Source organism: Chiloscyllium punctatum, chromosome 15 (assembly GCF_047496795.1).
Source record: "Chiloscyllium punctatum isolate Juve2018m chromosome 15, sChiPun1.3, whole genome shotgun sequence".
Classification (NCBI taxonomy): domain Eukaryota; kingdom Metazoa; phylum Chordata; class Chondrichthyes; order Orectolobiformes; family Hemiscylliidae; genus Chiloscyllium; species Chiloscyllium punctatum.
In genome coordinates, this window is record NC_092753.1 from 100,911,224 (window position 1) to 100,933,651 (window position 22,428).

Here is a 22,428-nt window from a genome sequence, read left to right on the forward strand (position 1 = left end):
ATTCAGATCATGACAAATAGTCCTTGCATAATCAAAGCATAATAGAAATCTACAGCTTGGAAACAGGCCCTTCAGCTCAACTTGCCCATGCCACCCAGTTTTCACCATTAAACTCGTCTAATTTGCCTGTGTTTGGTCCATATCCCTCCATAACTATTCCATTCACGCACCTGTCTAATTGTTTCTTAAATGGTGAAATTATATTCACTTTCACCTCTACCTCAGGCAGCCCAATCCAAACGCTTACCACCACCTGTGTGAAAAAAGTGCTCCTCTGAACCCTTTTGCATCTTTCCCCTCTCACTTTAAATCTATTAGCCCTAGTTCGAGACACCCCTCCTACTGGGGAAAAAAAATGTAGGCTATCTACCTTATCTTTACCTTTCATAATTTTGTAGACCTATATGAAGTCACCTCCCCCCAGTCTCCTACGGTTCAGTGAAAAGAGCCTCAGCCTATTCAACTTCTAATAACTCAAATCATTCAGTCCAGGTAGCATCCCACTAAATCTTTTCTAGTTTAAAAATGTGTTTTCTGTCGTAGAGCAACCAGAACTACACACAGTGCTCCAAATATGGCCTCACCAACATATTGTACAGTTGCAACAAAATTTTCCGATTCCTACACACATTGCTCTGATCAATGAAAGCAAGCATGCCAAAAGCCTTCATCATCCTGCCTACCTGTGATTCCACTATAATATTCCGTGGGGCTCTCCCATTGACTGTGTAAGTCCTGCCCTGGTTTGATCCACCAATATGCAACACCTTGCATTTATCTAAATTAAAACTTCACATGCCAGTCCTCAGCCCGTTAGGCCACTTGATCCAAACTCTCACCGGATTTCCAGATAACCTTCTTCAATGTCCATTCTTGGTGTAATCTGCAAACTTAATAACCATACGTCCTAAATTCTCATTAATGCCATTTATATAAATGACAAATAACATGGACCCAGCACCAATCCCTCTGGCAAGTTGCTGGTCACAGGTATCCAGTCTGAAAAACACCTTTCTACTGTCTTCTACCATTTGAGTTGTATCCAATTGGCTCTCTCTTCTTTGGATCCAATGAGATTTAATCTTGCTCAACAACCTACCATGTGGTACTTTGTCAAAGGCCTTGCTAAAATCCATGTTGACCATATCTACCACACTGCCCCCATTTACTCTCTTGGTCAGCCCTTCAAAAAACACAAATTTGTGGGGCGCAATTTCCCATGCACCTGGCCAAATGCTTGTAGGTCCTGTGTCTCAGAAACTCCTCTAACGACTTACCCACCAGAGACATTAGGGTTACTGGTCTGTAGTTCCCAGGAATTTCTCTGCAGCCCTTCTTAACAAATAACACAACATTAGCCACCCTTCAATCTTCAGGCTGTCAATGATACAAATATCTCTGCTAGGGACTTGTAATTTGCTCCCTAGTGTCCCAAAATGGTGTGAAATACAGTTCATGTCCCAGGGATTTATCTACCTTCATGCATTTTAAGACCTTCAGCACTTCCTCTTCTGTAATGTGGACTCTCTTCAAGACATCAACAAAGCAGGACTAGATAATGATCATTGATTATGCCTGATCTTCTACCTCTAGTTTTCCTGCGTCTCCGCACAGTTTTTTCATTCTGCGACAAGCCAAAGTTTCAAACTGAAAAGCAAAGGCTACATTGAGACTTGGTAGGGATTGTGTAGAGGTGAAACTGAGATGTTGGAGAGAACACAAACCTCCTAATAACCCCTACTAAGGCACTATTTGTCCCACATGTTGCCAAGCTTGGAGAAGCTGAGTTAGTAATATTGTCACTGAGTCATAATCCAGAGGGTCAGGATGAGCAATAGTACAGCATGGATTCAAATCCTGGTGCAGCTGATAAAACCTGAATTTCATTAAGAAATCTGAAATTAAAAGCTAGCCTCATGATGTTTGCCACAAAACCCCATCTGGGAAATAATCTCTCATCTTTACCTGGTCTGAGCCACATGTGATGCCACTCCCACAGTAAAATATTTGATTCTTTACTGCCCGCTGCAAAGGTCTTAGCTAGCAGCTTAGTTCAACCATTGCAAAGTCTGATAAAATGGATAAAACTAGATCTATTACCTGGCATCAACTGAGACATTGGAAATGACAATAGCACGTGCAGACATGTTGAGTTGAAGCTTCCTAGCCCTTGGTCAATGTGGACATGAACAGTTGGGAGAAGGTTGAGCTTGCTTACTTAGTGCTCACTCACGTTTCATATGCTTGGAGAATCATAGCCATCTGCCTTGCCTTTTAGCAGATACAGAACCAAAAAGCTTGTCATGTCTGTGAGTAGCAGCCATGAAGGAGATAGAGATGTTGCTGTATGGCACTGTGTTACGTCAGTGTTACACCTCTACCATGGTAACCACATTGCATGCGTGCCAACCAAATGGCCATGTCTCAAAATCTACAGGAGAGTTGTCCTCCGTTAGGTCAAAGGAGCTGCTTTCAGTCAGGGCGTAGTATGTCAAATGCAGTGCCCACTATTAGTCCGGAGCTTGCACTCAGTCAATTGGCAGTTTTCAATAGTCAGGGGCAATAAAGCTACAATCTGGGTGATGGCCCATTGTCAATCCTGCATGGTCAGTGCAACCAATCTAGGAATACACCATAAATCCATCTGGAGCTGCACACAGACCAGTCAGGACTCTGGTCACTCATCACTGAGGATTGCCCATACACATCAGTTGAGTTGGCAGGCCACGAACAGTTCTGGGGTTAGCACGATGAAAGTCTGGGAGGGTGTGTCAAGGCCTATTGCTGAGGCGGCAAAATTGGGCAAGTCAATTCTGGGTATTGGATGCAGCAGCAACAATAATTATAAAGCAGAGAAGCTCAACATATAAAGAGATGGGAGATGATGGTGCATTGGAAGTCATGAGTTACTGCAAACAGGATTGACATCAAAAGTCGTCATCAACCTGGCTTCAATAGGGGGCAGTGCCACACAATGGTCAACATGAATAAGCTGTCGGCTCCAGTAGACATTGGCACACTCCCTTAGCAATGATCTAAGGTAATAAGGATGTGGGACTTGTGTAACCTCATTCTTAAAGGGCAATACATGGTTAAATGTGCACTTGACTTTGAAATGAAGTATCAGCCTATGTATCCTGAGAAGCCTCTGTTTTGGTTCCTCTCCCACTCTGTGAACAATGAAGGGAATCTCCCAGCTGGCAGAGCTTGACAGAGCAAGCTTGGGCTTTAAAAATGGCACTGATCCTGGCAGGGATGACAGTGGGAAGTATTTGTGACTAAAGTGAAAGAGAAGCTCGGACAGGATGGCTACAGGTATGGTGCATAGGACATGAGGTACATTTTGGAGAATAGCATAAGAAATCCTGCTAGGCCTCAGGAAGAAAAGCCCTCCCTGAGACTCCATAAAATTGACACTTGGATAATTTCTGGTAACATGCAGCCCGTCCTCACTTATTACGTCAAAACTTATGCCAAAATTAAGAACAGCTTGAGATAGTCATACTCATGGAAATATACATTAGCAATAATGATGGCAGCATGATGGCTCAGTGCTTAGCATTGCTGCCTCACTGCACCAGGGACCCAGGTTCAATTCCACCATTAGGCGACTGTCTGTGTGGAGTTTGCACATTCTCCCCATGTCTGCGTGGGTTTCCTCTGGGTGCTCCGGTTTCCTCCCACAGTCCAAAGGTGTGCAGGCTGGGTGGATTAGCCATGGGCAATGCAAGGGGTCTGGATGGGATTCTCTTCAGAGGCTCAGTTTTGGGCCTGATGGGCTGAATGGCCTGCTTCCACTCTGCAGGTATTCTATGATAATATCCCAGACATGATCATCACCATCCCTGTTCCAGTAGAGGTAGTGACACAGTGGTATATAGTCAGGAGGGAGTTGCCCTGGGAGTCCTCAATATTGTCTCTGGATCACATGAAGTCTCTTGCAATCAGGTTAATTACAAGCTAGACAAATGCCTGTTGATTAAGGTGTACCATCCTCCCTCGGCTGATAAATCTGTATTCCACCCACCTTCACAGACTAGATTGGAGAAGTGGTCTGGGAAGGGTTTGACAGAAGTTTTCAAAATCTTGAGGGTGTTTACAGATTGGATTGGGAGAAACTGTTCCCATAGTAAAACTTAAAAACTAGAGGACACAGGTTTAAAACATTTTGTGAATGAAGCATCTGTGAGTTGAGAAAATAAAACCTTTTCTCACAGCAGGTAGTTAAGTTATGGAATCCACTGACAGGAAACGCAATGATGCAGGTTCATTGCGGGGATTCAAAAGGGTTTGGTTGTTTCTATTTAATACAAAATGTGCAGGTTTGTAATGAAAAGGTAGAAGATTGGCACACAGTTAAAATGTTCAGAGTGTTGGTGCAGACACAGTGAGTCAAATGACCACCATCTGCAAATGTAACAATTCTGTGATTCACTTCAGGATTCAATGAGGTTGGCAAGGGCATCAGATGTAATCACATAGAGCACTTTAATGTCCATCACCAAGAGTGGTTCAGCAGTACCATGATTGAGCGAGCTGATTGAGTCCCAAAGGATGTAACTGATGAAGTGCAGTCGTTGATGGAGGAAATGAATAAGAGGAATAATTATACTTGACCTCTTCTCACCAATCCACCTCTCAGAAGTGCATCTTTCCATAGCCAGTATTGGTGTGAGTGACCACTGCACAGTCCTTGTACAGCCTTCACGTTGAGGATATCCTTTGTTGTGCTGTTTGGCACTATCATCCATGCTAAATGGAATAGCTTTGCATCAGATCTAACAACTTAAGAAGTGGCATCAATGAGATGCTGTGGGTCAGCAGCAGAATTGTACTCAAACACAATCTGTAACCTCATGGCCCTGCATTTCCTTGACCCAATCATTACCATCAAGCTAGATGATCAACCCTGGTTCAATAGGGAGTGCAGAAGGGCATTCTAGGAGCAGCAACAGGCATACCTAAAACTCAGATGTCAACCTGGTGAAGCTACCAAATAGGACTACTTGTGTGCCAAACAGTTTAGGCAGCAAGTGATAAAGCTAAGCAATCCCACAATCAACAGATCAGCACTAAGCTCGAAAGTTCTGCCAATTCTGATTGTGAATGCTGATGGTCAATGAAACAACTCACTGGAGGATTATGTTCCACAAATATTCCCATCCTCAATGATGGACAAACCCAGTACATCAGTGCAAAAGACAGGGCTGAAACATTCACATTAATCCAGCCAGACTGCGGAATAGATAGAGTCAAAGAGTCATACAGCACGGAAACAGACCCTTCAGTCCACACTGGCCATGTTCCCAAACTAAACCAATCCCACCAGTCTGTACTTGGCCCATATCCCTCTGAACCTTTCCTATTCATGTACTTACCCAAATGTCTTTTAAACTGTGTAAGTAACTGTACCTGTAACAATCATTTTCTCTGTCAATTTATTCCACATGTGAATCACTCTTAGCATGAAAAAGTTGCCTCCCATGTCCTTTTTAAATCTTTCTCCTCTCAGCTTAAAAATATTGCCCCCCCAGTCTTGAACTCCTCCACCATAGAGAAAAGACCCTTGTCCTTCACCTTATCTATGCCCCTCATGATTTTATGAATCTCAACAAGGTCACTCCTCAACCTCCTATGTTCCAGTGAAAGAAGTCTCAACAAATCCAGTCTATTTTAATATCTCAAACCCTCCATTCCGAAGTCACATGATACCAGGTTATAGTCAGGTGAAGGATAGTATCTTCCAAGCCCATAACCACTTCCATCTAGAAGGAGAAGGGCAGCAAATACATGGGAACACCACCCCCTGCAGGTTTCCCTCCAAGCCACTCACCATCCTGACTTGGAAATATATCACTGTTGCTTCACTGTCATTGGGTCAAGATCCTGGAATTGCTTCCCTAAGGACTTATGGATCTACCTACAGCACATGGACTGCAGTGGTTCGAGAAGGCAGCTCACCACCACCTTCTCAAGGGGCAACTAGGAAGAGACAATAAAATGCTGGCCAACCATGACACCCACATTACCGGAGAGAATTTTAAAAATCCATTTGCCTACGATGCTCAATTGTAAACCTAAGAAGTGAAGCCATAGAATCATGGTATTGTAGAATTTTACAGTGCAGAGAAGGCCATTAGGCCCATCATGTCTGCACCAGTTCCTGAAAGAACTGCCCAGGTAGTCCTATTGTCAAGTCCTGTCGCCATAGCCCTCTAACTTTGTCACTTTCAAATATATATCTAGCTTGGTTTGAAACCTCCTATGGAATTCACCTTCACCAGCCTCCGAGGCAGTACATTCCAAACCCCAACAATTGTCTATGGAAAGGAGTTTCTTCATATCCCACTCTCTTGCTGACAATCTTGAAATTATGACCCCTAATTACTGACATACCAACCTGTGGAAAGAGAATATCCTTCTTTACCCTGTCAAAATTGTTCATTAATCCTTTGAATTTAGATTGTAACTTTGGATAGAGGGAAACCAGTTGACGTGTTGTATTTGGATTTGCAGAAGACATTCAACAAGGTATCTTTCAAAAGTTATATAATCCTTGTCAATTAAGTCACACTGTTCCATGGCGTTGCTGGTGATTTAACTGATTATTAAGGGGATCAAAGAATATGGGGAGAAGGAAGGAGAATGGTGTTTAGAATCAGCCATGATCAAATGCTGGATCAGACTCTGAATGGCCTAATTCTGTTCCTATATCTCATGGTCATATAGTCTTATATTGGCATGGATAGAAAATTGGCTAATTGGTAGGAAATTGTAACTGGGGTTAAGGGATTCTTTTTTACATTAGCAATCTGTGACCAGTGGGGTTCCTTAGGGATCAGTGCTGGGACAGCAACTGTTTACAATATATATTCATATAAAATAATATATGGAGAAAGGAAGCAAATATATTGTAGCCAAACTTGCAGATGATGAAAACGTATGTGGAAAGGCAGGTTATGAGAGGGATAGAAAGAGGGGTATTGATCCAATCTGTCCATGCTGACCACACTTCCCAAACTAAACTAATCCCATTTGTCTGCATTCTGCCCATATCCCTCTAAAGGCTTCGTATTCATGTACCTGTCCAAATGTCTCTTGGATGTTGTAACTGCACCTGCATCTACCACTTCCTTGGGAAGTTCATTCCATAGACAAACCACCCTCTGTGTGAAAAAGTTGCCCCTCAGTTCTGTTTTAACTCTTTCTCCTCTCACCTTGAAATTATGGCCTCTCATTTTGAACTTCCTGACACTTGGGAAAACAGCTTTGCTTTTCACCTTCTCTATTTCCCTCATGATTTTGTAAACCTCTATAAGGTCACCCCTCAACTGTCAAATGGGGTAAAAAGTGGGAAAATGTGATGTTCATTTTCGAAGGTAGAACAAAAGAACGGTGTTATTTAAATGGAGAAAAACTGCAAAAAGTTGCAACACAAAATATTTGAGGGGACGTGCACAAAACACAGAAAGCTAGCACACAGGGACGGGAAGGCTAATGGAATGTTGGCTTTTCTACTTTATAGATAAGATTTTGTACCTAGGCAACTTTGTGCCTTAAGATAGTGCCAGAAATTACATCTTCTCACACTTTTCACGATATTCATTAATGGTAAAAACAATGACTGCAGATGCTGGAAACCAGATTCTAGATCAGAGTGGTGCTGGAAAAGCACAGCAGTTCAGGCAGCATCCGAGGAGCAGGAAAATCGACGTTTCGGGCAAAAGCCCTTCATCAGGAATAGAGGCAGAGTGCCTGCAGGGTGGAGAGATAAATGAGAGAAGGGTGGCAGTGGGGAGAAAGTAGTATAGAGCAGGACATGGTTGAAGACCTTCAGGGCAGAGGAAATGACCTGGGAGTTGCAGAGGGAGAGGAACTCCCTGAGATTCTTGTAGAGAGAGGAGGATGTATTTGAGTACATGTAACAATAAACCCAATTCTAATAAGAGTAGGGAAATCTTACTGCAACTGTAGACAGTGCTGGGGAGTCCACACATCTGGAGTACTGTAAGCGGTCTTCATCCCCTTTTTGAAGGAGAGATAATATTTCATTGGAATCAGTTCAGAGAAGGTTCACTAGGATGATCCCCATTATGGAGGGATTGTCTCACCAGCAAGCGCTAAAAAGGTTGAGACTCTGCTCAATGGAGTTTAGAAGAATAAGAGATAATCTTATTGAAACAAATAGGATCTAAAGAAACTTAACAAGATAAATGCTGAGAGGATGTTTCCCCTCATGGAGAGTCTAGGACCAGGGGACATAGTGTCAGAATAAAGGGGCACCCCCAATTTAAGACTGAGATAATGAGGAATGCCTTCTCACAGGGGGTTCTAAATCATTGATTCTCCTTGCCACAGAGGGATGTGGGGCAGAATCTTTGTGTATAGTTAAAAATCAGATTCTTGATCATTCGAAGAATCAAGAGGTACAGGGAAAGTATAGGAAAGTGAACATAAAGAGTGTCAGATCAGGCACAATTGTGCTGGGGTTGGGGGGGGGAGGGGGCAGGCTAAAAGTGCTGAATGTTCAGTTAGTTTCCTGGTGGTCTAATGGTCCCCACTGTACTGTCCTCATATAATAATTGTGGTACTTTGTAGTAATTTTCAAACTTTAACTACTTGTCAAGATCTTTCAGGCTGATGGAAGTCATCTCTATTACTGTTCATATTCCTATTGATAACAAAGCTGCATCTAGATCAAGGCTTTTCAGTAAAGATCTCAAGGTTCCTGACAGACAACTTTAAAAGTTTGTCATTAACCTTAACATTCAAAGTGATCATGTAAAAGCTGTAATCTCCCAAGTTCTCTCTTTCTGTCAAAGTCCTTTAGTACCTGGTAACGTTTTATTGCACCATGTAAAATTTTCTTTTCTATCGTTTCTATGAATGAGTGTTGCAAACTATTACAACAGTAACCTTACTGAGCTAAATATGACCTTTATTCCTTTATATTTTCTGTTCTCCATTCATCTCTGTCTTCATATAGTCACATTCTCTTCAGTTTCACCTGTCATATTTTTGACACTAGTTTCTTAATTGGCAGGTTTTGGTTTAAGCGTTTTGACAGCTCTCATAAACCATATCCAATTCCTTTATCCTTTACTATTGTTCTTCAAAGGATTTAATGAGATTGATCAAAAATGTCTTGCCTTTTAGAAATTCATACTGACAGGTGAATACCTGATTTCTGCAGGTGCTCAGTGACACTTCTGAATTGTAGAATCATCATTTACGAACTGCCGAAGAGTAACTGCTGTGTAATTCTCATGAGCAAAGACAGAATGTGCTGGAAACTCTCAACATCCATGAAAGCATCGTCATCTCTCCCCCCAGCTGCTGTTCCCAACAGTTCCTGTTTTCGTTGTGAGTTTTGAACTTACTGCTTTTTAGGCTGTTATTCCATCTCAGTCATCCCCCATTCTTCCGGAAGCATTTCTTTTACACATACTGCTTGAAATTATTGTCTGAGCTACCACTACATTTTCCCTTAATTGATTTCTATTACCTAAAAGGACAAGGCAGCAGTTACAAGGGAACACTGACTCCTCATGTTCCCCTCCAGGCCAGTCACCATCCTGACTTAGGAACATATCGCTGATCCTTCACTGTCACTGGGTCAAAATCCTGGCATTCCCTCCCTCAGGACATTGTGGGTCTACCTACAGCATGTGGACAGCAGCGGTTCAAGTAGGCAGCTCACCCCCTTGTGGGGCAACTGGGGATGGGCAATAAATGCTTGACCAGTCAGCAACACCCACATCGCACAAGTAAAAAAATTAAAACTGTAATAGTTTTTATAGAATCTCATCTCACATGTTTTCCTGATCTTCTGGGGAAATATTTGCCACTCAACTGATCATGAGCACTACATGAGGAGTGGAGGCAGAAATCTGTTTCTCACTGCAGAATGTTACAGCTTTGCCATGTGAGACCGTGACCAAGATATTTCATGCAACAATAACCTGCAACAATAGATTAGTTGTTGATGGACAGCTGTGACAGAGATTGCAGCTGGGGTTCTGCAGCCATATGGTTTCATAAACATTGAGAGGTTCATTTCAAAGCCCATTGCTGGATGGCAAAGATAATTCCAGAAGTGGAAACAAAAATGTTGTAAAATATCAATCATCTTTCTTGCGTTTGTACTTTATACGAAATTGGTCCTGTTGGACTGAAAAGCCTTTGTATGCAAGAGTTGAATTATCTAATACTTCTTCTCAAGCCAATTATGTGTAATCATTCAAACTTTTAAAAAAAATTGTTGAAGATTAACTTTTCTGATGTTTAACACTGATATTGCAAACTGGAAATTCAGAGGGGAGTGATTGTGGTAGTTGCATTAATACTCAAAACCTAGCCATGATTTTCTCAGCCTGATCCATGGAGTTAGCAGCTTGGGATGGCACTGTTCGAAATCTTCCAGTGGCAGTCCCTGTTCCTGATTTGTGAAGGCCACTGACATCAGTGAGCAGGGCTGGAAGTGAAACAAAAAACTGTTAAAGCAGCAACTTTTAAAGAACTGCAGCTTGCCATGAGAGGGAAAGTTAGCATGGCGCCAGAAGAGTAGCTAAAAATGTGCAGTTGTTCTGCAGAGAAATATGAACTGCAGTACTGCATTTGATCCTGAAGGACTAAGGGTCCTGCTGCAGGAATTGTAGCAAAGGAGAGTTGCCCTTTTCAATAACCAAATAAAGGACAATCTGCATCTGCAGTGTGTGAGTTAATACATCACTGAGATCACTTGTACATGTTTCTAAAGGGGGAAGGCTAAGGCAGTGGAGATTCACTTAACTTTCATTTCTGTGGTTGAGCATATTGACCATTGCACAAAGAAGTGAGAAACTGCCACAAACTCTTGAGGTACCAACTAAAGCTTCATAATGGCCAACCGATGTGTCACTTTAATACTTTTCAAGGTGGACATGGCAATTGAGGAATGCTGAGGCTCCGAAAGATCCTTTTCTCCATTTTACTGTTTTTTTTCTTAGAATATTCTTAGAATCCCTACAGTGTGGAAACAGGCCATTTGGCCCAACAAGTCTACACCGACCCTCCGAAGTGTATCGCATTCTGTCCCATTCCCCTACCTTATTACTCTGCATTTATCCTGACGAATCCGCCTAACCTACACTGAAGACTATGGGCAATTTAGCATGGCCAATTCACCTAACCTGCACATCTTTAGATTGTGGGAGGAAACCAGAGCACCTGGAGGAAACCCATGCAGACACAGGGAGAACTGCAAACTCCACATAGTCGCCAGAGGCTGGAATTGAACGTGGGTCCCTGGCTCTGTGAGGCAGCAGTGCTAACCATTGAGCAACCATGCAACCCCATTTCCTTAATGGAATCAGCAGCTATCAATATACTTGGTAACCCTTCCTTCCTATACCCATCAAGCTGATTCCTAGAACGGAGTCTCCTGTGGCTCATATCAATTACTTCAGTAAATCAAATGCAGTGGAGATTATGTCCCAGTGACATTAAGGATGGGGCCCTGGCAGAGTGATGAGTTTGGAGTATATACATTGAATATTATTGCACCCCTCATTCGGTCCTCCCCTTATCTAAATCCTGCAGCTTGTTTGAAAACTCCAACTATTCCTCAGTCATATTATCCCCCAGTGTTTCTGACCAAGCCCAAACTTAACATTGAGAGGCAGGATAATGGTCAGTAAGAACTGCTTGATAGCACGATAACAGTAACTCCATCACTTTATTGATGATCAAGACTATACTGATGGAGGAATGAGTAACTGGATTGGATCTGTTTGGTTCTTTGTAACAGGTCATATCTGAGCAATTTTCCACCTACTATCTCATTGCTAGTGCTTTAGCTGTTCTGGAACAACATGGTTAAGAAAACACACCTTCAGTGATACAGCCAGGATATTGTCCATAGCCTTTGCCATATCCAGTGTCTTCAACTGGAGTGTATTGAATTGGATAATAACTGGCATCTGTGATGCTGAGAACCTACAGAGCAGGCTGAAATGAATCACTCCGGGAGATAATTACAAATGCTTCAGGTTTGTTATTTCCCCTCACATACTGGGCTCGCTCATCACTGAAGAAGGGAATAGTCATGCAGTGTTCTCCACCTGTAATTCAATTACCCATCACCATCTACATTTGGATGGAGTAGGACTTCAGGCTTCGATCTGGTCTCTTGGCCAGAGGATCACTTTGTTCTATTTTCTGCTGTTGACACTGTTCAATAGATAGGTGGCTTCTATTTTGTAGATTGGCAGTTCATTTTTAGGTCTGCTTATGCTGTTCCTGGAGTTTGAGATGCATTTATGTTGTAGATTGCATCCTGATGGAACACTAACATTTCCTTTTGTCGTACTTCTCCCTCTACTAGTTTTGCTAAAATTTGAGCTTGTGTGGGTTATTTATTCTGAGCCAGTTGAAACCCGAGGCTGAGTTATTACTTTAGGATCTCAGGTGTTCATCAAGTTGTGTGCTGGGCTTTCGACCTTCAACAAATCAGAAAAGCAAACTGGGCTGTTGTTGCTTGCAGGCCTTCAAGTAGCACCCTTTATAATTTATTGGAATGGTCCTTACTCCTGAAGACAAACAATTAACACCACATTCCACACTCCGTGTCTCTGAGTAAAAATTTTCTGATTTGAGACTGCACAAACTTATTTCATATAAGCTCAGTTCCTAAAAGTAAAAGCCAAGTGTTGTTTTATAATGCACTATCCTCTCACAGTTTTGAAAACACACCAGAAAATGGACTTTAAGGTTTAGAGTTCTCTTCCTAATAAATTACAGAATTGTAAGACCATAAAGCCAAAGGAAATAGGAACTAGAGCAGGCTATACAGCCCCTTGGGGCTGGTCTACTATTCAATAGGATCATGGCTGACCCAACACTCCTCACGTTTACTATCCCGATAACTCTTGAATCCCCAAATGATCAAGGATGCCTTCTGGAAGTCCAAATACAACACATCTACTGGTTCCCCTCTATCCAGCCTGGTTGAGACTTCATCACTAAAATCATGGAGCTTAGATGAGGTCATTTAGCCCACAGTATGTGTGCCAGCACTTTGAAAGAGCTATTCAATTTTTTCCTCTTGTTCTACCTTTAGAGAATCATTGAAACCAAGAGCACAGAAGAAAACCATTAAGCATTTTTTGTCCAAACCCTTCACTCAATTCAGCCTTGAATATTTCTGAGTTTGGATAAATTAAGCAGAGATTGAGTTTGTTTTTGCTGATTGTGTAACCAAGGCCCATTAATCCTGCCATATACTTCGTGTAGAATGCTGTTGTCTTAAAGAAAAGCCTATACTTAATTTATGCATTCTCTCGATTAAATTAAAGATCTCTCAAAATGATTGTAAATTCCTCAACCAGCATGCCTCCTCATAGGAGGAAATAAACACTTAGAAAGGTTCAGGCTGATGACCTACAATCAGATCTCATTATACAGTCTCTGCTATTGCAAATGCACTTATAGGTCCTAGTTGAACTTCTATTAAAATCTGTGCCTTGCTTGAAAAATCTTGAGCGTATACCTCTAGGGTATGATCACTAATCTGTAGCTAGTTGAGCTTCTGAAAGAAAAAAAATGCAATATACCTTATGTCTTTGAGTTACCAATATATATAAAGGACACTGTAATTGTGATTAAAGCTTTAAGTGCAGTTTCATTATTGTCCGATCTATCAATGATATCTATGATTGCAAATTTGCGCCTTTATATTCGTAAATGTGTTTACACAATCCTCATTTGAAGCACTTTGAGATATTTCTGCAATGTGTATGTATCTGAAAGCTTTCTTTATTACTACTGACTTAAGTGACTATACATTTTGGAGCAGGTATTTACTTCAGTTGAAATTATTACAGCTGTCCAAATATCTGATTCAGGAATTCTTTTGGAAAGGCAGGAATCTATCCTTTATTTTATATATATATATATACCACAATCTGGGCAGCTCGGACTACATTTTATGTATGGTTTAGTGATAAAAGAGCAAACAATGTGATGTAATTTGTGGTGTGGTGCTGAAGCACAGTTGCATTATCAGGTACCATTAGCAGGTAGCCGACATAATAAACTAGTTCCAATGTTTTACGTGAATGTTAAAGATCAAATGGATTTAGTGTATGACAAAGAGCAGGGGCTGCCCGATAGTATACCCAACATTTTTTCTCCAATGAACACTATTAAAATAAATAAATTTTGATTAGTATTTTATTTTATTAGTGCTGTGACACCTTCTAATTAGCTGGTTATTTTTATCTGTTTATCATCACTAGGCTCATAAATAATTCCTGGTATATGTAGCTCTTTGAGACATTTCTGAGTAATGTGGAGTAATGTGGAAGATATGATATAAAGTAAATCTTTTTCTACAGAACTTTTCAGGATAATCTTTCCTTGGAGAGGTAAGTAGATAGAAAATAAAATGTACTTTGTAGGTTAATCCAGCTTTAAATGCATGCTGTTAAACTGCACAGCCAGGTTTTCTAATGGTGAGAGTTAATATTAAGTTGCAAAAATGTCTTCTTGACATTTGTTTAACTTCTGATATGATCATAGTGAAATGTTAAAGGGCCATTTGGGATCCATCTGGCATTTGTGTAATGACCATCAGCACATTGTATTGAAGATGGTTTCTAGTTCTTTCAGTGGGAATGAAAGGAGTAAAAGCTAAAGGACTGAGTTCAGCTGGCAGACAGAATGCAGCTGTTTGACTGTAATATTCCTAATGAGGTTTGGACTCATATTCATAATTCGTGCACCCCGTGGTGAACTTCTCATCATAGGATCCAATTCAATTGGGGACTCTACTCACTGCAGTTTTGGAGATTAAGAAGATTAAAACATATGAAATTCTTAAGGGACTTTGAGGTAAATTCTGAGATGTTTCTCTTCATTGCAGAGTCTAAGACCAGAGAGCATAATCTCAGAATAAAGGGGCACCAATTTAAGACTGAGATGAGAAATTTCTTTTCTCAGAGGTCTGAACATCTTTGGAACTCCCTGCCACAGAGACCTGTGGGACAGAGTCCTTGTAGATATTTAAAGCCGAGATAAATTCTTGATCAGGAAAGGAACCAAGGAGTAAGGGGAAAGGGCAGGAAAGTGGAGTTGAAGAAATGTTGAATCAGCCATAATCCTATTGAATGATGGAGCAGGCTTGAGGGGCTGAACAGCCTACTCCTGTTCCTATGTCTTCCAGCCAATTGGTCTAGTTTGAAAAACTGCAAATGTGATGCCCCTGTTCATTAGGGAAGGGTTGCAACAAGCAGGAAACTAAAGGCCGATTGGCCTAACATTGATTGTTGGAAAAGTATTGGAATTAATTATCAGGGAAGTAAAGGCAAAACATTTGTAAAATTAGAATATAATCAAGCAGAGTCAGCATGGCTTCATGAAAGAGCAATCATGTCTGACTGATTTATTATAATCTTTTGAGGAAGTCTCACCAGAGTGGATACACAGGAATCACTAAATGTGTTGTGTTTGAGCATCCAGAAGGTGTTTGACAAGGTGCCTCTCAAAAGATTAAATTGTAAGATAAGGTCCCATGGCATTGGAGGGAAGTATATTGGCATGGAATGAGAATTGGCTCATGGGCAGGAAACACTGAGTAGGTCAAAGAGGCTTTTTCTCCATTTGGAGGCCTGGGACTAATGGCGTTCCACAGGGATCACTGCTGGCCTACATGGTTTGCAATATGTATAATTGACTTGGAGAGAGGAAGTGAATGTACAGTAGCCACATTTGTAGATAACACAAAAGTTGTTGGAAAGACAGGTTGTAAGAAAGATACAAACAATTTACAAAGGTTGGGAGATTAAATAAGTGGGGAAGAAGTTGGCAAATAAAGTGGGAAAATGTGAAGTTGTTCATTTTGGAAGGTAGAACAAAGAACAGAATTATTAAAATGAAGAAAAACTGCAGAAAACTGCAGCCCAAAGGGAGTTAGGGAGTACCCGTGGGCAAAACGCAGAAGGCTGGTACACAGGGGCAGCGGGTCATCCGGAAGGTTAATGGAATGTTAGAAACAAAAACAGAGTTGCTGGAAAAGCTCAGCAAGTCTGGCAGCATCTGTGAAGACCCAGTGACTTTGATTTCTCTTCACAGGTGCTGCCAGACCTGCTGAGCTTTTCCAGTGACTTCTGTTTTTGTTTCTAATTTCCAGCATCCACAGTTCTTTTGGTTTTTAATGGAATGTTGGCCCTTATTTTATGTGGGTTGGAGTTTAAGAGTAGAGAAGCCTTACTGCAACTGGATAAGGCGCTGGGGAGACCACATCTGGAATACTGTGAGCAGTTTGGTTCCCATATTTAAAGAAGGAAATCATTGTATTGGAGGCAGTTCAGAGAAGGTTCACAAAGATGCCCCCTGTGTTATGAGCAAAGGCTAAACAAGCTGGGACCCTACCCACTGGAATTTAGAAGAATGAGAGGTGACCTCATTGAAACGTATCGGATTCTTTGGGGCTTGACTGGGTCAATGCTGAGAGGATGTTTTCCCTCATGGGAGAGTCTAGGACCATGGGGTTTGGTCTCAGATAAAGGGACACCAATTTCGATTGAGATGAGGGGAGTTTTTTCTGAGTATTGTGTGTCAAGGAGCTCCAAAAACACAGAGCTGTGGGGACAGAGTCCCTTTGTGTATATTTAAGGCTGACATCAATGGATTCATGATCAGCAGTTGAATCAAGGGTTACAGGGAAAGAGCAGGAAAATGGACGTGAGGAATATCAAATTCTTTATTTATTCATTTGTGGGAGGAGCGCATCACTGGCCAGGCCAGCATTCATTGCCCATATGTAGATTTAGGTTCGATTCAATTTAGATTAGATTTAGATTTATTCTCACATAGATGTAAAATTACAATGAAAGGTGTTTTTTCTTGTGTTATACACAAAATGTCGCCACATTCTGGTGCCATTTTGAAACACTGAATATATTGCAAGATTTTACTGCAACAGAGTTCATCTTTCTCTCTTCTTGTTCCTCCTTCGCTGCTCCTCCAGTCACTGCTTGACATCGGCCATGCTCTCTCTAACGGGTTCTGGGGTCTCAGTTACAGGACTCTGCTGCCAACACTCCCACAGCCTCTGTATCCGAACTGGGACCATGAGCCTGGGAATAAGCAGGCTCCATAGCTCCTGCTCCCCATCCCTCACTCCTCCAGATGCTGCTGCCAGTCCACCTCCTCTGCTGGTGTTTCCACTTCTTTGACAGCCAGGCCTAGTCGCAGACCTGGATTCTCATCTCAGCCTGTGAATCCAGACTGGGGGGGATCAGTCTGGGACCTGCTCCTCACTCCCCAGGAGACAATTGGCCAGAGGACAGTTGAGTATCAACCACATTGCTGTAGGTCTGGAGTCACATGTCAGCCAGAACAGACAGTAATGTTGGCAGATTTCCTTCCTTAAAGGGCATTAGTGAACCAGATGTTTTTTTTCTGACAATCGACAATGGATTTGTGATCATCATTAGACTCTTAAGTTGAGACTTTTATTGGATTCAATTTCAACCATCTGTTGTGGTGGGATTCAAACTCCGGTCCCCAGAACATTACCTTGCTTTCTGAATTAACAGTCCAGTGATTATACCACTAGACCCTTGCCTCCCCATGAGCAGGCTCGAAGGGCTAAATACCCTACTTCTGTCCCTATTTCTAATGATCCTTTGGGTTTCTTATAATGAGGTGGCCCTCATGCTATTTATCTATGTAGCATTCCAATTGAAGAGTGAAATAATGTTCAAAACCATAAAATACATTGAAGTCATCATTGGAATCTTGAAATTACATTATTTTGAATTCACTGAGTTATCCTTTATTATGTGCAACATAAGCGTGTCAGTAATTTTGCTTTCCTCAACACTTTGCTATAAACTCAAAAACATGACAGATTTGTAACTTCAAAACTGAGATGTTCCCAGCTCATATTTTATTAAACCAGCAAACAATATATATATAGTTTATCAGGTAAAATGTGATTCCTGACTTAAGTCCCAAGGGTGTGTCACTGCCCAAAGGCAGCCTTTCTGTACTGCGATCCCGACAATGTGACATTTTACAGCTAAGATAGGTTGCTCTTGGAATCTGCTGAATTCACTGAAGAATGCTGCGGCAGGCATAATAACCACTGCATAATCTAGCCTAGTCAAGGGGATTTTCTTCAGTTCTGAAGGATGTCTGATCAGTTATCATCTTGCAGTTTCTGATGGAAGATGGCACATAAGAGACATTCCGTTTCAAAACAGGAAGCAAACTGAAATCCACATTGTTTCAATGTCAGAAACCTGATAGGATCCCAGTGGGATATGTCATTCGAGCAAATTCTGTCAGAGGAAATGTCACTCTGAGACAAACTTCTGTCAAATATTTTAATATATAATTAGCAATTTTAATTTTAAACAGAAGAAAGCCGACAGAAACAAATTACACAGTTCCATCTTTAGACATTGAGTTCCATTCATTGACTATGTCTGGCGGTTGTCCAGTGTCCAGGTTTTACTGTATGCTGGGATGAGGATGAGACAGCTTGTGATAACTGAATGCCTTAATCAGCTCAAGATGGCCTTATCCAGAACCGAGTATGGTGCAAATTGAACGGCAGTAGATTAGAAGGCAGGTGACCTGCAGCTTATTTTCGCAGTGAAATTGTGTCTTCCAGTGCATCATTTTTTTTTTGAAGGGTTAGTGTCAATTGGCCAACCAATCAGAACACCTAGATTGCCAAATCTGATAAAGGGACAAGGTCTACTTTATGCAGCACAGCTATATTCTAATCAACCCCAGGCAGCAGCATACAACTGATCCACAAACATCGAATAGCATTTGCTGCTGAGAAGTATTAAACTCCAGTAATTGAAATTAGGACATGTGACAGATGTAATTTAGAAATGAGTTTTTTATTTTTTTTAAAGTCTCACGAATACTGGTCAATGGAAAACTGTGTAGTCTTACAGAATGTTTGTCATACACAGTTAAAATCAAACATGCTTCGCTCAAGTGCTGTGAATCACAGATAAAATGATAGCTGTTCTAACATCAAGGCACTTCTGTAGAGATAAGAACCTTCTAAAAATATTCCTGAATCTGTTTCTGTGTATAGCATACGAGTACCTGTTTGAAATTCCCATGCAGTACTTCTGCTATACCAACCCCACATTTTTTGACACATTTACTGTTAAGTAGGGGGTTGAGACTGAGTGCGGAGACAGACACAAAAGCAGAAGGAAATTTCCACTCACCTGCAGGGAAGTTTCTCCTGAGTGATTATGTCTTTCTCAGCTTACTCAAGGTTCGTGAGTGGGTGAAACTGCACATTTTATTGGTGGACTGACAGAAAGTTCCTTCTCTCATTCAGACCTTCAGGTTTATTGGTGTGTGTTTGTGTATTTGGGGTTTAAAGAGGTTTGGCTTAAGTCACATTGTAGTAAATTAGGAATCCATTACTATGAAATAATAAGTGTGTTTACAATAAATAGTTATTTTGCTGTTAATAATGAAACCTGTAATGAATTTATTTTGTCCTAAGTAGCAGTCCATCAGATAAATTGATCATCAGTACACAATCAGATCCCAGACCTTCCCATGGCTTGCCACTTCAACATACAATCCCGCTCCCATGCCCACATGTCTGTCCTTGGCCTGCTGCAATGTTCCAGTGAAGCTCAACACAAACTGGAGGAACAGCATCTCATCTTCCGACTCTGCACGTTACAGCCTGCCGGTCTCAACATTGAATTCAACAACTTCAGATGATTATCCCATCTCGACCCCTCTGTTTTCATTCTGCTCCGTAATTTTATTTCATTTATTTTATTTATCTTTTTAAATTTTTTTCACTGTTCTGTACTTCTTATTTCTTGATTGTCTCTCTTTCTCTCGCTCCCCACTCTCACATCACCCTTTTCCTCTCCTCTTCCCCCTTTGCTACCCTTCTCCCCTGTTTTCCATTTTGCCTCTGCTTCACCCATTTCCCCGCCCCCCCCCCCCCCCTCCCATTCCCCACACGTTTTGTCACATAGCACTGGCTTCAGCCTTGGTCATTCACAGCTCCTAATCTCCCTATAATCTCTCTATGCACTGTCATTATCAACTCTTTATTGCTACCTTTGCTTCTGGAGCCATGACTCACCTTCTCTCAGCCTAGTATAAATACCTCCCTATTTCTCTCCCTTTTTTTTAGCTTTGTCAAAGGGTCAGTTAGACTCAAACATCAGCTCTTTTCTCTCCTTACAGATGCTGCCAGACCTTCTGAGATTTTCCAGCATTTTCTCTTTTGGCATCAGTCAGACCTGCTGAGTTTCTCCAACAATTTCTGTTTTCATTTCAGGTTTCTAGCATTCACAGTTCTCCATCTTATTACATTGATCATCTTGGTGCTTTAATTGGGTAGTTGCACGTTTGTGACAACTTGTGGAATAAAGTGGACAATTTTAAGTGCACTCTTCCCAATTAAGTTGTGGCGATGGTCTTTTGAGTTGAATACCCTTTCGAGTTCAGTACTGCTTGTCTGTCCTGGTCAGGATTACAGACATTAGCCAGCGTGGCTGCCTTGTTCATGTAGGCATGTTCCCTCATTCAAGCTAAAAGTGCTCACCAACAAAAAGCCAGACTTCACATTGACTGAGTCTTTTATTCAGTTGGTCAATGTGTAAGACTCAATACATTTAACACTCAATATATTTATGCAAATAAATCAGCTTTATTCTGGAACAAGGACTGTGGATGCTGAAAATCTGAAAGAGAAACAAAGTGGTAGAGAAACTCCGCAGGTCTGGTGGCATCTGTGGAGAGAAAGCAGAGTTAATCATCAGGTCCAGTGTCCATTTTTAATTTGTTATGGAGAATGCACTGCTTAAGACTAGGAAGAAGGTTGGGTCAATTCAGTCTTTCAATAGGGAAATGGATCATTATCTGAGATGGGAATGTTTGGACAGCAACAAGGAGAAGGCAGGGAAATGTTACAAAACAATTTGTCCATTTAGGGAACCAGCGCAAAGTGGGCTGAATGATCTGTTTCTGTGCTGCAGCCTCTCTATAGTTCTATATTCTAGATTTGCAACATCGCAAAGTGGTTTCTTGGTTGCAATGTTGTGATGATGTGAAAATGATTGCATTGGCGTAAGAACAGCAAATTTAGTCATCATTATAAATGGGATTATCTATTTGGGGAGAGGGAGGCAATGAAATATTACCACTTGTGAATGTGAGTGTATATCGAGGAACTATTTCAACAGCATTTCCCCCTATTTGGTTGGCAGATTGATATAGGTACATAACAGCAAAATACTTAGGTGCACTTAATGCTCTGCCAATATTCACAATTCATCTCTTTGAATTAATCACTATCAGTATCATTACCAGTAGCAGCCTTGTATCCATCACTACACTGCTGTTCAACTGTCTCAGCTCTGCCAGACTTCAGGAATACAATCCATAATTATGTTGTTCACTACTCTTTATATCAATGGATATAGAATGAAACATTTATGTCTATTACTGTATTTTAATGAAGATTACTTCATCCCATCATTGTGATGAATGGTGCAGTGGGTGAGAATTGAATGTAAGTTTACTCGAGAACAGGCAGTCACTTCTCTATCACTGGCCATACTACCCTCTGTAAAAAGAGTTTGGACAGTCAGTCCAGTTACAAATGTGCATGGGTCCAAAGCACAAGATTTAACGTTAATTTGGCACCAATTGGCAAAGTCACCCGTGGCATTAGATTATGCATGTGGAAAATTGAAACAATACTTGAACAAAATCCTTTCTGAATATTGAGACCCAGGAGCATTAACATTCGTTTGCCAAGTGATTGATACTCATTCTGAGATGGCATTCCTAAGGTTGTCAGTTCCAGCTGTCCGCTGCAGTGGCTGGTATATTGGGTCCAGGTCGATGTGTTTGTTGATAGAATCTGTGGATGAGTGCCATGCCTATAGGAATTCCCTGGCTGTTCTCTGTTTGGCTTGTCCTATAATAATAGTGTTGTCCCAGTCGAACTCATGTTGCTTGTCATCTGTATGTGTGGCTACGAAGGATAGCTGGTCGTGTCGTTTCGTGGCTAGTTGGTGTTCATGGATGCAGATCGTTAGCTGTCTTCCTGTTTGTCCTATGTAGTGTTTTGTGCAGTCCTTGCATGGGATTTTGTACACTACGTTGGTTTTGCTCATGTTGGGTATCGGGTCCTTTGTCCTGGTGAGTTGTTGTCTGAGAGTGGCTGTTGGTTTGTGTGCTGTTATGAGTCCTAGTGGTCGTAGTAGTCTGGCTGTCAGTTCAGAAATGTTCTTGATGTATGGCTAGTCCTTTGGGTTGCGGCATGTCCTCGTTCCGTTGTCTTTCCCTTAGGCATCTGTTGATGAAATTGCGGAGGTATCCGTTTTTGGTGAATACATTGCATAGGTGTTCTTCTTCCTCTTTTTGCAG

The 22,428-nt window shown here is 41.4% G+C and overlaps 1 protein-coding gene across 2 annotated transcripts in view; it reads left to right on the forward strand.

Annotated features, from left to right (window-relative positions):
• The first annotated feature begins 9,294 nt into the window (after nt 1–9,294).
• cadm2b (cell adhesion molecule 2b) overlaps nt 9,295–22,428 on the forward strand; it is an 813,462-nt gene continuing 800,328 nt past the window's right edge. For both annotated transcript variants that reach the window (XM_072585798.1, XM_072585799.1), the window contains exon 1: nt 9,295–9,363. In XM_072585798.1, the coding sequence (XP_072441899.1) occupies nt 9,306–9,363 (58 nt within the window). In that variant the 5' untranslated portion in view covers nt 9,295–9,305. The remainder of the gene's footprint in view (nt 9,364–22,428) is intronic.